Genomic DNA, 15399 nt, shown 5'->3' on the forward strand with positions numbered 1-15399 from the left:
AAATCAAGTCACAAACATATACCCGACATATTTTCTTCACCGGAGTATACCTCTATATATCCAATGTAAGGTCGATACGTAACAACGACGGCCTGGCATAGAACAATGGCACATTTATGAATGGGTAAAATGATAGTATACTATTTAATTCAATATTAATTGATCATTAAACTTTCTTCATTTCGTGATAATTATGATCGTTATTGCGAAGCAGAGGCCCTTGTGTAGGCCCCGAAACAGTACACGTTTCATTTATGACACAAAAGTTAAGACTACCCAGAGACGTATATAACACTTTATACGTCTCTGGTCAGAACATCAACATGTCTGCATTAATTATAAGTGATATAGTCCTAATACCTACCAAACTTATTTGACACCTTCAAAATTATCCATCGCTAATTGGGACACCTGTGGATTGTTTGGACTTTGACATGCATGCTAATCACGTCACTCACCATGGCTGGGCGGCCGATTCCTACCGCGACATCGTGTCCTGCCCTATAGCTACCTGGTGTGAGGCACACGTTTACAGGTAATACCTTGATTGGCAATAATTAAGGGATGTCGGGTCGCAATAAAATAATCAAAATGCTTAGTTAACACTGTATTTGACAACACACGGGCGATTTTTTAGCGTACAGCCATACAGCGTGACATTAGTTCGTACTGATCGCATGTTATTTATACATTGTCGGGGCCTAAGTTGAAATTGGCTGTCTCGTGCACGATGTATTTTCCAAACAATGTAAAAAAAATGAATCAACGCTAAAATCTGTGACATATATTTATGGTTTGTCTGTCACAGCTGTACTGCAATGCTCACACATACAACCCATTACCCTAAACGTGTCTGTTGATCAAAGTATTGGCATTTTTCCGCGAGCTTTCAATGGAGTTTGCCGAAAAAAAATCTTACTTTACGTTTTCATTTGACAAGTTCGGACTATCCGAAATAAGGTCAATCAGAGTTTGAACTATCACTAGCTAGAAAATTATTGTTTTTATTGAAAAAAATACGTGTTCGAACTATCCGCCGATTCGAACTGACCGGAGGTTTACCGTATCTACTGATAACTGTCAAATATACTGCATCTATAATCGAATTCTATCTTACGGGAGTCAATAATTTGATAGTATATACTCTATTATACTAGTACAGATTTTGATACTGTCTTTAAAACTTGTCTCAACAAAACTTGGATTGCATTTAGTTATAACTTTTAAAGAATTTATCCAATTTTATATAGGTCTATTCCATCTTTGCGTATTGCAGAGTTATCTTCTCTTGGGAGCGGGTATTTATTGTTACGTCACTTGTTTGTGAGAGTAACGTCATCAGTTTTTGAGAAAACGACGTAATTTTCTCACACAAACCAATGACGTAACAATCAATACCTGCTCCCAAGAGAAGATAACTCTGCAATAGGCAAAGACGGAATATACTTAATCCTAGGTTTTATATAACATTACAATTAAATCATAATCTTTTTTGTATCTTTGTCTTTACAATAAAATCATTATTATTCTATAGTAATAATTATGAACATTATTTGTGTTTAAAACAAAACTTTCTACTGATCATGATTCTGTTTTATTACCATTAATATTCTACAGTAACCATGACCAGGTTTTCTCTCTTTAAAAAGTTCTACTCATCATAAACAGGTTTTGTCTTTAAATTTAAATCATAAAAGCGTGCAGTATTTTAAATATTCGGGTCCGACCTGTCTATGATCAGGTAGCTATATACTATAAGCATCACACATTCAAACCTAGCAGTAACATTTCTAGTTGCTAGTGCTTTGCAATGAAGACTACAAAATGCAGCTTGGTACAAAGGGAGACAACTCAGTGAACATGCGAAAAGGACAACATGCATGTGCTTATGTAGACTTGACAGCAGACATGGTTCTCCCAGATATCTTTCCAAGCATTTACAAAAGATGACACTGATAACATGGAATTATCATCAACTTAAGTATGTAATACTTCAGAATAATTTACATAATGATAGACTATGTATACAATGTACACAATCTATTGTCACTGATTCACCCAATTCATTATTTCCTTAAAACCTGGATGAAGAAAATATTAATTATTATTCAGGAAAATTATGCAGATCATTTAACATGTAAGATATTTTGTCAGTTGTTCTTCAGAGGTTACATTTAATAATGGCCACAAATTACCACATCCTATTATGACTGAAAAAATGAACAAATGTTTGTTGGAAATCTGGAATGACATTTCTTGACTAAAACAAAATATACTTCAACAAACACCAAAACTACAGTAAAACCTTGTTATACTGCCTCCATTTGTCCAGAAATATGTTGGTATCATAAAATGGATTGGACTTTACATATTGAAGAAGCGATATAAAGAGATTATCAATAAAGGAGAAAAAAACCCATTGAAATTCACTGGAGGTAAGAGGTGTGGCAAATGAAACAAGGGGCATATAACACTAAGGAATTACTGAATTGCCAGACAACTAATCAAAATCAAAAGAACTCTTGATACCAAGCTATCTCTCAGCAGCAAAACGTCCAGTGTTATACTGATGCAAACAAAAACTACCTAGAGGCCAAATGGGCCTGCATCGCTCATCTGGTATAAATCTCACACTTGTAACCTTAAAAGTAATCTAAAATAAAGCGATTGGCAAAATATCATCACCCTGGGCATTTTGGTTTTGACATATTTGACCCTTGTGACCTTGAATAAGGGTGAAGGTAATTTATTTGAACAAACTTGGTAGCCCTCATCCCAGTTTGCTTCTGGCCAAATATCATCACCTTAGGCCTTGTGGTTATTAAGAAGAAGTTGTTTAAAGTAAAATAATGACGCCAGACGCCACACCATGGAATAGGCTCACTTGGCTCTTCGTTCAAAGCTCATGGCAAAACTGGAAGAAAATCAAACAAATGCATCCACAATTGTAACCTGTTCTTAAAAGCAACAAAATAATACCATACTATATAATAACAACATCTTCAATCACAACCAGTGACAATAAGAGATGTTCATGTCCTCAGCAGCAACATAAAAATACAATACAATATCCTCAATCACAAGTGAAACTAAAGTTGTTCATGTCCTCAGCAGTAACACGATGCTTACTTAATACACAGGTGTATGTGGGGTATGGATATTCTACAAGAGGGAGTAGAATTTGGGTCAGAACAAGGCAATAACCATTGGCTCTTATTCCCCCACCTCTTAACCAATATTTTGATAAAACAAGACATTGACAATACAAATGCAACACTGAATAAAAATACAGAGAAAAAAATTCTTGATTGTTGACTACAGAGTTTCCAACATAGAACAGACCGAATTCTGTTACCAAGTAGAACAGTGTCTTTATACAATCCATAGGCTGAATGGCAGACAACGGGAAAACTGATAAGACTACAGCCTGTTCACAAGGGGAATGCTCTTGATGGTTCTCAACTTACAATGCTACATTTAAAATAATATTTCCATCGGCAATATATACCGGTACCAGTTAACCTCGTTCCTCGATATTTAGGGATTACCCTCACTTTCGCTCTTTACACCCCTGGAATATGTCATATGATGGTTAACCTAGGCCACTAGAGATGTAAACACTCTAGACTGTTACTTATAGAACAAAAAATAATAGCCAAGAACCAGATCTTTTCCAGCAACATCTACAATACTTTTCAGAACAGCTACGGAAAGATCAAAAGTAACAAAGTGAAACAAACGGAATATAATATGTCATTCACATATACCCTAGTATACAGAACCAGTTATTCTCCAAAAGCAGACAATCAAAATCACTTGGTCAGAGGTATTCCGTCTTTTCGTATTGCAGAGTTATCTGCTCTTGTGAGCAGGTATTGATTCTTACGTCATTGGTTTGTGAAAGCAACGTCATCAATTTTTGAGAAAACAATGTATTTTCTCACACAAACCAATGACGTAACAATCAATACTGCTCACAAGAGAAGATAACTCTGCAATACGCAAAGACGGAATGGAATACAGATGATAATTGATCAACAACACTCATCACAATAGTCATGCAATATCAACTGACAACAGAACAAAACAGAATATGGATGGTCATCAAAAAACTGTAACGTTATTGTTGACAAGTACACAATTGTAACTAACACACTGTACACCTGTGAATTTTCATGGATATGTTTTTTAACTCTTGATCAGGAAAACATTATTTTTTAGCAATATGAGAGGAGCAATAACTCCAGACAATGGAGTGAGACTTTGATGATTATTGCTACGAATATTTTCAGGTATACAACATGCACTTTATTCCACAAAATGTACACAAGGTCAATTGTTACAACAATTATACAACCATAAATTAATGAAATTTGTACCAAAGAAAACAATGTTATATTAATTACTCATGTTTATGGAACAATGGGGATGGTCAATGTTGGAGATAGAAATGACAACATCAGGGAACAGGTGCAACAAACAAAACAGGAGTTTGTGACATTTTCTGGGAATTCATCGGCAGCAGCCAACCAATGACAAGACAAGTTATTAGAAACCATAGCAACAACCAAAGAAAACATTGAAGACAACAAATCCATAGCAACAACCAATGAAAACATTGAAGACAACAAATCCATAGCAACAACCAATGAAAACATTGAAAACAATAAATCCATAGCAACAACAAATGGGAAACATTGAAAACACCTGGAACAACAAAGAAACAATAAAAGAAGAGACATTTGAATTCCTGAAAATTGTTGAAACAATTTTTTTGGAACCGCGAGAGGACACACATAACACAGTAGCAACATTTAAATTTCTTCTGACTCTCATTACTACAGTAGAATGGACATGAAATAAAATTGACAAAAATAGCCACAACTGTATATATAAAAAAAAAATAAAAAAAATAAGGGAACAAAAAACAACAAATTTCAGATTAAAAATCAATCCAAATTAAAGGACACATTTCTGTGAAATAGTCTTTGGAATGGAGTAAAGTCCTCTGAAAGGTTGTTTGTGAAAATAAACACATCACCTTTCGATGATGATATGATAGTTTACTGTATGATACCAATGAAAATTATTAATCGTCATCCAAAGGATATTTTGAAAAAGGCAAAAGATTTGAAAAACGTTTGACAGTACATGTATATATATGAATTTGTAGCCAAGGTGACTTTGATCTATGATTTTGTGGCATGCCAAATGATGAAAAAAAAAAATCTGGCAGTATATGAAAACCCCACAACCTGAAGTCTGATCAGCGATAATTATATTGAGCGATGCTACATCATTGGCAAAATGCTAACCTTCACTATTATGTAAAGGACTCCCACCACTCGGTATAGACTAAGAATATTAAGAAATAAAGACAGAAGGAAGCTTAAAAAGTTTAACTAGCACCTCTGTAAAATCACTTTTAACCTCCCCTCTAGCAATTTAAGAGAGGTTTTTCTGATCAACAGGAATGCAGAAGTTAAATCGTGCATTAAGAAATTCCACAGCATTTAAAAAAAAAAAAATCACCGCCAACACAAAGGGATACTACCCACACAAATAAGACTACTCTTGTTGAAAAATGATAGAAAAGTAAGCATATAAAAAACTTGTTGCAGCAAAGAGAAAGTCAGAAGCATGAAAAGCAAAATGGACACCATATAGTACGGTTTGAAATGACAGACACCACTTGGTTGCAGCAGAATTACCTGCCCTTCGGAAGCGATATTGCCTACGCAGGTGGTAGTTGTAGTAGTTGCGGTACTGATCTCTATAGTAACTCCATGGCCAGACTACATACGTAAGGCAGAAATGGGATTCATGTATCAATTAATCCGTCATTTGCCAAGGTAGAAACGTTGATTCAGATAAATATATTAATATATACTGGTACGTGTAAAATCATTATACCAAAATTGGCTCGGGTAGAATCATAATTCATGCAAAGAAAAATTGAGCATTGGCCAGGGTATAAACAAGATTCCTGTAAAAAACGTATTACATTGATGATTAAGTAAAAAGTTCTACTGAAACGTCTGGCTATCAAAATGTCTACCAGATGAGTTCATCACCATTTGATAGTTGTCAAATATAATAGGCCAGTCATTTTCTATTAACTCACAAACTTACTTCCAGAGCTGTCCAAAAAAATATTAAAAAGACTTTGACAGTTTTCAAAAATGAAAATCAATATATGTAAGCCTGGAGATATTTTAACTTGCTTTTAATAGTATAAATTTGAACATTTAGAGCTTATTTTGCTGATCTCTGAATTTTGCTGATGGAGAAGCTTAATTCCATAGAGTGAAGTTAACAAATATTCTTATACATAAAAGATGTCTAGATTTGTTAATGTTTGGCAAGTCTCAATAGAAAAGCATAATCATTAAACTGCATGTTTTGTTTAACAGCTGAATCAATACAGAAAGTGGAAGGGGCTCAAAAACAGGATAAAAACTTTGAGTAAAAAGTGCATTGTCAAAGAAAACAACATGATTATAAAAAGTATGAAATAATGGTGTAAAACTGCTCAAAGAAAACAACATGATTATAAAAAGTATAAAATAACCAATTGAATATGAGCTCATAGTGGGATTTGATGTGTTGAAAAAACAATTTAACACATTTTTCTAATAATTGAAATTTGAATTATTTAAAAAAAAAAAATGATGATAATATGAGATATTATAATGTTGATATACAAAAAATAATTAACAGTGCTACTTTATGGATGAACATATTTTGACAGAAGTTTGGGAATTAATTTATCGTTGACATACAATTACAGAAATGATCTTTTCATTATGTGACCAGTAATATATAGACTACAGCATTCATATAAATTCTATTGGAGTATATAATATATAACAGTGCTTCTCCTACAATGTCTTATATGTACACAATATCCGTGACTGCTAATCAATAGTGCTATATCACACCATGCAATAGCTACAGTTCTTTAAGGGGAGATAACACATCAGATAAGGGGGATAACTCATTTTCAGATATACTGCAGGTAATATAATTTCATTGGGATGTGTGCAGTGCTGTTTTCATTACAAAATATATTTGTATTGAACTATGTACCATCCAGGGAACTAAAATGTCAGAAAGGGGCGATAAGTTGATAACAAATATTACACATCATCAATATTATGGTTTCAGAACTAATATCAAATATATATGATCTGATGGCTAAGGGAGATAATCAGTTAAAAAGAGTAAGATTAACTATCATATATGTATGCAGTGCTGTATTCATGACAAAATATACAAATGATATAGCTATATTACATAAGGGGAGTTAACACATGAGTGAAGGGAGATAACTGATCTACAATTAAAATATAATTTACATTTATAATGTTTTCCCATCACAAATTAAATAAGTGATGTAACATTTATATTGGAATGTATACACTCGTTTTTATGATAGGTGGCATATCACAAAACGGAACACTGGGGTTCAGCGAGTTGTTCTCAGTGGTTTAGAGTTGACAAAGATCATTTACCCTCTTTGCTTGACAAAGAAAACAGACATTTTCGAAAGCTCGCAAAATAAGTTTTCAATTCCGGTTTGTGTTCAAAATGTATTCAAAACAACCTTAGCCTTTATTAGTCATACCAAACTGATGAATCGTATTCCGAAAAATTTGTTTTGTATTTTAATGCAGCACAGGATTGAATTTTTGTGTCCCCAAGCAGGCTTTCAAAACAATACTGATGTATTCAATAGTAAGCTTCATTCATGTTAAGCATTTTCAAGATTATACAGACAATTTAGTATTATGACTTAACTCATGTGTTGAAATCAGGAACATGAATTGTATTGTAGTGGAAAGGGGATTTCTGTCGAGTAGGTTCAAAAATATAATGATATGTAGTTAATAACTCATCTCGCCTAGAGTATCAATGTGCTGAAGTCGGGCACATCGTATCAGGACTAGAAATAGGCTGTAGGGGGAAATGACTTGCTTTCGATACATCAGATAATTCTTGTTTCAGTAGTGATGTGCCACCAATAATTGAAGTAAGAATTAGAGATTCACCTCCATTTCCTACATTAAACACAATTACAAAATGATTGAAAAGATCAAGATCATTTCCTAAAAAGACTTAAAAGTAAGCAATTCAAGGGAGATAACTGAGGTTGCCTACCTTTGACTGGTTCCTCATTGTTGACAATGAGAGTGCCCTCCTGGTTGTTTTTGGACAAAGATACTCTGGTCCACTCGCCAACAGTTAAAAGGTTTCGACTGTTCAGGGTGGCTGGTCCTAAATAAGGTAAAAATACCAAGTATGTTTAGTATACATGAGTACATTGGTAATAAAGGATGAAATTGACCATGTGACCATTTGTATTAGGAGAATCACTTTTTTGTTCAGATGATACACTTCCTTAGATTAATCCAATTTCTGGAACATCATTTTGCATCTCTTTGTATGGTAAAATAAAGTTTACTTAGCAAGCATACTTATTGCTATAAATCTTGCTAACAACGAAAGCCATATTTGAATGCTCAGGCTGCAAATTTTCCTTTTAAGTATTGATCTTAAATTTTCGTCACTGGGAGATCATTTTAATTAGGTCTTTCATTGGTGAATAAAAAATTTGATATAAAAAGCAGTTTCCGAACCCCAATTCCAATTTTTGACATTACTGTCTCTTTAGGCATTGTTTGATATTACGGAATGTGCTGTGCTCAGTGCTTTACCTGATCCAGTGTTATATTTGTATTCTAGGTATCCGTTACGTAATGCCACGCTGATGTAATCTCCTGATCCCTGTTCATCATGGCCGCTGTACACGATAATTCCATCGTTCAGGGTCCCAGGTTTGAACTCAAGGTCAATCTTCATCTGGTAGCGAGCCCCCTTAATGGGAGGGTAAGAGATGAAGGAGGTCCTGTTAAACTCTGGAGTTGCAATTGTCACATCTGAAACATGCAAAGGGAAATAACTTCAAGCGAGGGTACAATTAAATCAAGGAATATAACCAGATGAAACAGAGCCGAGATTCAATGAAAATTTTATAAAAAAAACACCAGGTGATGATTCTTTTAAAGAAGATGGAATCCATTAAGCAAAATATACATTAACATCGCTTTTACATATCTTATCCAAAGAATTTTTAAATATTTTAAATTTTCAGTTGACATGATACAATAAAAATTTGTTTGTTTGTTTGTTTATGTTTAACGGCCCATCGACGGCTGTGGTCATTTAGGGCCATGGTGATTTAGTAATAAAAAATCCTTATTACATTTCAATTAAAGAATAGGCAGATGAAAATGATTATTATTTGTGGCAGATTGTAAGTGTTCATAGAATTATAGTCGCCTTCTAGCTTTGCGCTTAAAGGAATTTCCCTTTAGCCCAGTGGTAGAGTGTCTGACTATATAAGAGTCGGTGATCGTGGGTTTCAATCCTATAGTCACTCACTCACCCCTTGAACATCCTGGTCCAGTCTTGCCAAATGAACAGATACACTTAAAGCCAGGACGGTCCACCAGATTCCTACACTGACCATCAGGTCCACAAGCATCTGCAAGAAATGTCACCAACTGTTTTACGAACCTTACACTTTAAAGACCATAATTTCTCATTTTCGCGAAGATACCGGTATGTATACGTACGAAGAATGGTTGATACCCACAATAACTCCATTCAGATAGATATTTAGTTAGACCTCTTTGCAATTAGCTGGGTTGTGTGAAATTCATACCCCGCAAACAAACTTTATTGGTCTATATATCTGTATAGATAGACACATGTACCAGTATATATGCAGGCATTATTAGATATATTAGAGATGAGCCTACATTCTGAATACACAAAAAACCAACTTTCACAGGTTAAGAATAGGGAACCTGTATATTTTAAGGAATGCCTTGCAAGTCTTTGAGAAGATGCACCAGTAATAATATCAGACCACTAGTACAGGGCCATCCCTCTTTCATGAAAAAATAAGTGGTCCAACTGGTTAAAATGTAGGGATTGATAACAGAAGAATTCTTATGTTAAATCCTTTCCAACCACCAGATTGTTTATGAAATATTTCAAATTTAGATTTATCCCAACTCTGACCAAATTCAGATTTTTTTTTTTTAACCAATCACAAATCCTGTAGCATACATACTTGGATAGCACTTTTCACCAGTGACCTCACACCTTCGGCCAGTGAAGCCTTCTACACAGAAACAGGTGAAGCCCATGTCATTGTTGGCAGGGCGACAAAGTCCTCCACTCTGGCAGGGGTCAGACATACACATGGAGTACTCTTCTACTCCTACAATCTTGATGTAATCTGCACCCAGGTTCAGATCGATGCCCTTCAGTTGAACTTGACTAACACTTCCTGTAAGTACAAATGTTATTTCTTGTTATAATATACTAAAGGAAATAGCAGGTTTATATATCTGCATACCCAAACTGTAATGAATGCTTGATGATGAAAAATCTTATCAATTTAATGTTTTTAATTTTTAAACTATATTTATTTTTCTTCTGAACTTCTTGGGTGGAATTCAAAGGTTTTTTCCCCATCAAACATCTAGCTCCTAGATCTATGAAAAAAATTCCTATATTTCTGCAATAGATAATATCTGCCATAGCTTAGATCCAATACTGATTTTGAACAGGCTAGTGCTGAAAAATCCCCTTATATCCCTGCAATAAGTTCAGGAGATAGAAAATAAAGTTTGAAACCTTGAACAAATGAAACTTTTATTCTGTCATAACAGACTATAAAAACTGTATAAAAGGTATAACTTACCAACAAAACCCTCACGGAAACCGACTCCCTTTGGAATGGAGTTGAAGTCTGGGACACCACCTAAGTAGAGGTTGCCGCGGAGGTCAAGTCCCTGGAAGTTACCCTGGGACGTCCCAACGTAAGCTGGCTCTGCATCTACGACCATGGTACCTACAATGCAACAGATCAACCGTTAGAATGAAAATGCAGTAAAACATTTTGCAGAAAATAATCTGGTACTCCTTTACCTGTATTTTTGCCAGGTACTTTAAGATTCTAATGGTTTACCTATAGATGTAATCTTCTAGTTAACCCGGAAACTGTTGCCCAATCAAATGATAGCCTTTTGCCGATAAAATCAGTGTAAATTTAACCCTGTATTAATCTTGCCCTTCACATGTAATTACTATATATTTTATGTTGTGTATTTTGCTGTCATAATAAATTTCCCCGTATTTGGGAGGGCGAAAAAGGCTCAAGTTAAACTGCAGCAAAAAAATCCATGTTACATAGTAACACCCCACACCACTCTTGGCAATGCATGTGAGTGCTGTAGAATGAATACAATTATTTCATATGAAATATTTTTTATGAACAAAATTAATTTATTTATACCTTGACCTTTGAACTTCTAAGTGTACATGCAATACAGAACAATAAAATTGTGGATTACACTACAGATGTATTTAAAACTCACCCTGCCTCCTGTTCCTTGTCAGTTTGATGGTGTGAGCCTGATCCAGCGTAAGCTTGCGGGCACCTTTGATGATGGCTGGTCCGGATCCCATGTCGAAGCGGAACTCCGGATAGCCTTCTGACATTCCAAAGGAGACGAAGTCCCCGGTGGTCCCTGTGTCGTATTGGCCATTGTAGATGACCAGTCCATCAGTGGTCTCTGGCCTCAGTGACAGGAGGATGTCAAAGTCCAAGTATACGTCATTCAATGGTGCAAAAGAGATGTATGACACTGGGTCTTGTGCAAATCTCGGCACTAGATCTGTAATCAATAATATAAACATGATAAACTCATCAAACTTTCACTGAATGCTCACATTAATATATAGATATGCTAGAAATATTAAAATGATAAAAAGTTATTTCAACACTAAAATACAACTATGATCAATTTTATAAATGCTTTCATGAATTAAGTCAATAAATGCTGTGTGTAATGACCCCCACAAAATTTCACTGGGAGGTCATGACCTCCATAGGGGGTAAATATCATATATACATATATTGAGTTTTCCCTCATCCATTACCTCCTACTCTGAGTTCCATGGAATGTTCGTTGGTGCCGAGCTCGTTCTGGGCGTTACACACGTACATTCCTGCATCCTCTGGTTTCACCTGGTCAATCTTCAATGCACCGTTCTCGACATCATACTCTCTTTAATAGGAAATCAAAAGCTGACCATTAGTTAGCATTAATGTTATTATCTTACATGATTTTGATGGATGCAGAGGTTAAGATAATGTATTGCAGAAATCGTTATCTGAACATGGAACTCCAAGGCTCTAAGGCACACGCTCTGTCATATATACTGGTTAGAAGTGATTTGCAACACAGAATCCAGAAAAACATCCAGCACGTTTTGAAAAAAAGAAATCCAACATTTTAGCATGTTATCAAGGATGTTTGTTACCTTTAACAGGTAATTTTTGTTAAAGTTATCTTTTTCAAAAATGTTTTACTTGAAATTGAATTACCCATGCTGTATCACAATACAAGCACTCTTTGTACCTTTCAAATATTATATTATCAATAAGTTAAGTTTATTACATTACTAATAAAAGTTTATAAATGCTTAGTAGGTGCAAACTAAAATTAATAGCATACAGCCTTAAGCTAAAAGTGCTCAACATTTCCTAAAACTTCAGTATTATGGTTGTTGATTGTTTTATCTGATGAACTTTAATCAATTAAGACCTATTGTATCAAATTACATCCTTAAACTTTTTAACACATCAAGTTAAGAATTCAAATAGACTCTTTCAACCCAAAGCGTTGAGTTTCTAATACTAATTCTGATATGCATTATCAATCATTTGAAATCCTAGTAAATTTACGTTTTAGTTTTAACTGTAGTTACCATGAAAATATCAATGATTTCTAACTTAATACGCAATAAAGCAAAGTTTTGTACCACAGTGCTATGACATACATTTATTCTTATTTATACAAATCCATTCAAAGATTTGTAAGCAATAGTTTACTCTTACTAAGTGTACAGGTTAAATATAAGGTAGGCCCTTACCTAGGCATATCACCATTCTTCCTGTACCAGCGGATCTCAGGGGCAGGGTAACCCGATGCCTCACAGGCCAGTGTAGCACTGGTACCCAAGGCAGCAGTCATACTGTCTCCTTGGCCGGAGATCCGAGGACGGGCTGAAAAATGTCAAACAATTGTAGAACATTCTGCCAAGTTACAAGTTCTGTCTACAGTGAAACCTGCTTCAGGCATCTTTGTTAGGGATCCCTGTCCCACTGCACTGTGGTTTTCCCTATATACAGTCTACTCCCCTAAACTTCCTTAAAGTATCCCTGCCCCACTGCACTGTGGTTTTCCCTATATACAGTAACCTCCCCTTAACTGCCGTTCCTCTCCCACTGCACTGTGGTTTTCCCTATATACAGTCTACTCCCCTAAACTTCCTTAAAGTATCCCTGCCCCACTGCACTGTGGTTTTCCCTATATACAGTAACCTCCCCTTAACTTCCTTCAGTATCCCTGTCTTATTGCACTGTGGTTTTCCCTATATACAGTAACCTCCCCTTAACTTCCTTTCCTCTCCCACTGCACTGTGGTTTTCCCTATATACAGTAACCTCACCTTAACTTCCTTCAGTATCCCTGTCTTATTGCACTGTGGTTTTCCCAATATACAGTAACCTCCCCTTAACTTCCTTAAGTATCCCTGTCTTGTTGCACTGTGGTTTTCCCAATATACAGTAACCTCCCCTTAACTTCCTTAAGTATCCCTGTCTTATTGCACTGTGGTTTTCCCAATATACAGTAACCTCCCCTAAACTTCCTTAAGTATCCCTGTCTTATTGCACCTCACTTTACTGCCACCATTTGCCGAGAGAAATAGTATGGCGTTATAAAGGGGTTTGGTGATAAATTGAGGGAAATGTTTAAAGAAATTCTTCAGAGAAAAAAAAAGGATATTAAAAAAAATATTGGTGATAAACGAGAGGGCAAATGAAACGAGGGGCATTATATTGAGGTTTTACTGTATTGCCACACTCCTTTATTACACAAACATTTCACTGCATAAACAGTGGCAGTATAACAGTCACTTACCCCTGATGTAAAGAGTCACTCTCTGTTCAACCTTGCCATACAGGTTCTGCGCTTCACACAGATAGGTGCCAGCATCGGTCAGTGACACCTCGGGAATGACGAGGATGTTGTCATTAATGAATGCTGAATCGGACAAGTCTCCAGCTATCTTAGTCCACCTGACTGTGGGGCGTGGTGTTCCTGCATACATAGTTCAGTTTGTGAGATTGAAGTGATCGACTAATAGACATCAAATCCCAATTACAAACAAAAGACTGAAAATCCAAATTTAGAACAAGTGACCTAGGGCCTGTTCGTTTATGTGGAACAACCGGTTTGTCCGTTTGTAAATGGACCAATTTTGGGTAAAAATCCTGGCGGACCTGCAAATGTTTATCCATGCCTTACAAGACTTTGTCAAGGCTCGTCTGAAAGCAGTTACAGATTACTAGGTCCGACCTTATTTAATAAAGGACCAACTGTAGTCTGACCGGTTCAAACTTTTAAACAAAAACGGCCCTAATAATCTGATAATAATCATTAAAGTCCCACAAGGTGTGGTTTTCTTTTTAGAAATTATTCATTTAAGCTATAGCCATGACGGGAAAAAAAAAACAATTTCCAACACTATGTTATCACATGACAATAATAGAACATTTATTTGTGTCCTAGTTCTGACAATGTTTGGACTTACCTGTAACAACACACTCCATTTCTACACGTTCTCCGATGTTGAGTGTCTGTGTGTCAATCTTCACAGTGACATTAGGATCAGCTGTAACAGAAGTAGATAGTGTATAATGGAGAGCTACGTTGTTGCCTTCATGTCAAAAATATTCCTGATTCTAAAACTATTTATTTATAACAAAACTGACCCATTTTACTATGTCATACAGCCATGTCATAAATATGGTATTACACACGTGTAATAAAACCTAAAGGTGCTGCGATTGGTCAAAACTAAGGGAGAAATTTCTACGCCACTACAGAAAATACTTTTCTTTTCTATAACACATGATACATTACTGATATTTTAAATAAATTGGAAATTGTTATTATGTCATTAATCTTTTATTGCTTTTTAATTGTTCATTATTAAAAAAATATCTTGAACTACTTTGCACTTTGCGGAACGACAATACTATGATCGGAGTACTTTGGGTTTTTTCCTCCATAGAGTCTGGTGTTTGAATTTTTTTTTTATTTATTATACATGTATTGCCCTCACTGTAGAGAAATACAATTCTTTGTTTCTCCAAATTTAATTATGTTTCATGAGGGTGAAGCCAGAGAGAAATATAATTAATCAAAGCCAATCGAAGAATGGTGTTTCCTTACAGTAACAGCAATACATA

The 15399-nt window shown here is 35.3% G+C and overlaps 1 protein-coding gene across 8 annotated transcripts in view; it reads right to left on the bottom strand.

The window, feature by feature from the left end:
* LOC110462776 (basement membrane-specific heparan sulfate proteoglycan core protein-like) overlaps positions 1-15399 on the bottom strand; it is a 182914-nt gene that overhangs the window by 8590 nt on the left and 158925 nt on the right. For 7 of the 8 annotated variants that reach the window (XM_021516932.1, XM_021516938.1, XM_021516937.1 and 4 more), the window contains 11 exons: positions 14739-14819; positions 14066-14245; positions 13015-13147; positions 12019-12146; positions 11454-11753; positions 10778-10927; positions 10142-10360; positions 9449-9547; positions 8718-8939; positions 8161-8277; positions 5712-5795 (listed from right to left, as the gene is read on the bottom strand). In XM_021516932.1, coding sequence (XP_021372607.1) covers positions 5712-5795; positions 8161-8277; positions 8718-8939; positions 9449-9547; positions 10142-10360; positions 10778-10927; positions 11454-11753; positions 12019-12146; positions 13015-13147; positions 14066-14245; positions 14739-14819 — 1713 coding nt within the window. The remainder of the gene's footprint in view (positions 1-5711; positions 5796-8160; positions 8278-8717; positions 8940-9448; positions 9548-10141; positions 10361-10777; positions 10928-11453; positions 11754-12018; positions 12147-13014; positions 13148-14065; positions 14246-14738; positions 14820-15399) is intronic. The other variant, XM_021516934.1, reaches the window with a different exon arrangement.

Source organism: Mizuhopecten yessoensis, unplaced genomic scaffold, assembly GCF_002113885.1.
Source record: "Mizuhopecten yessoensis strain PY_sf001 unplaced genomic scaffold, ASM211388v2 scaffold10829, whole genome shotgun sequence".
NCBI lineage: Eukaryota > Metazoa > Mollusca > Bivalvia > Pectinida > Pectinidae > Mizuhopecten > Mizuhopecten yessoensis.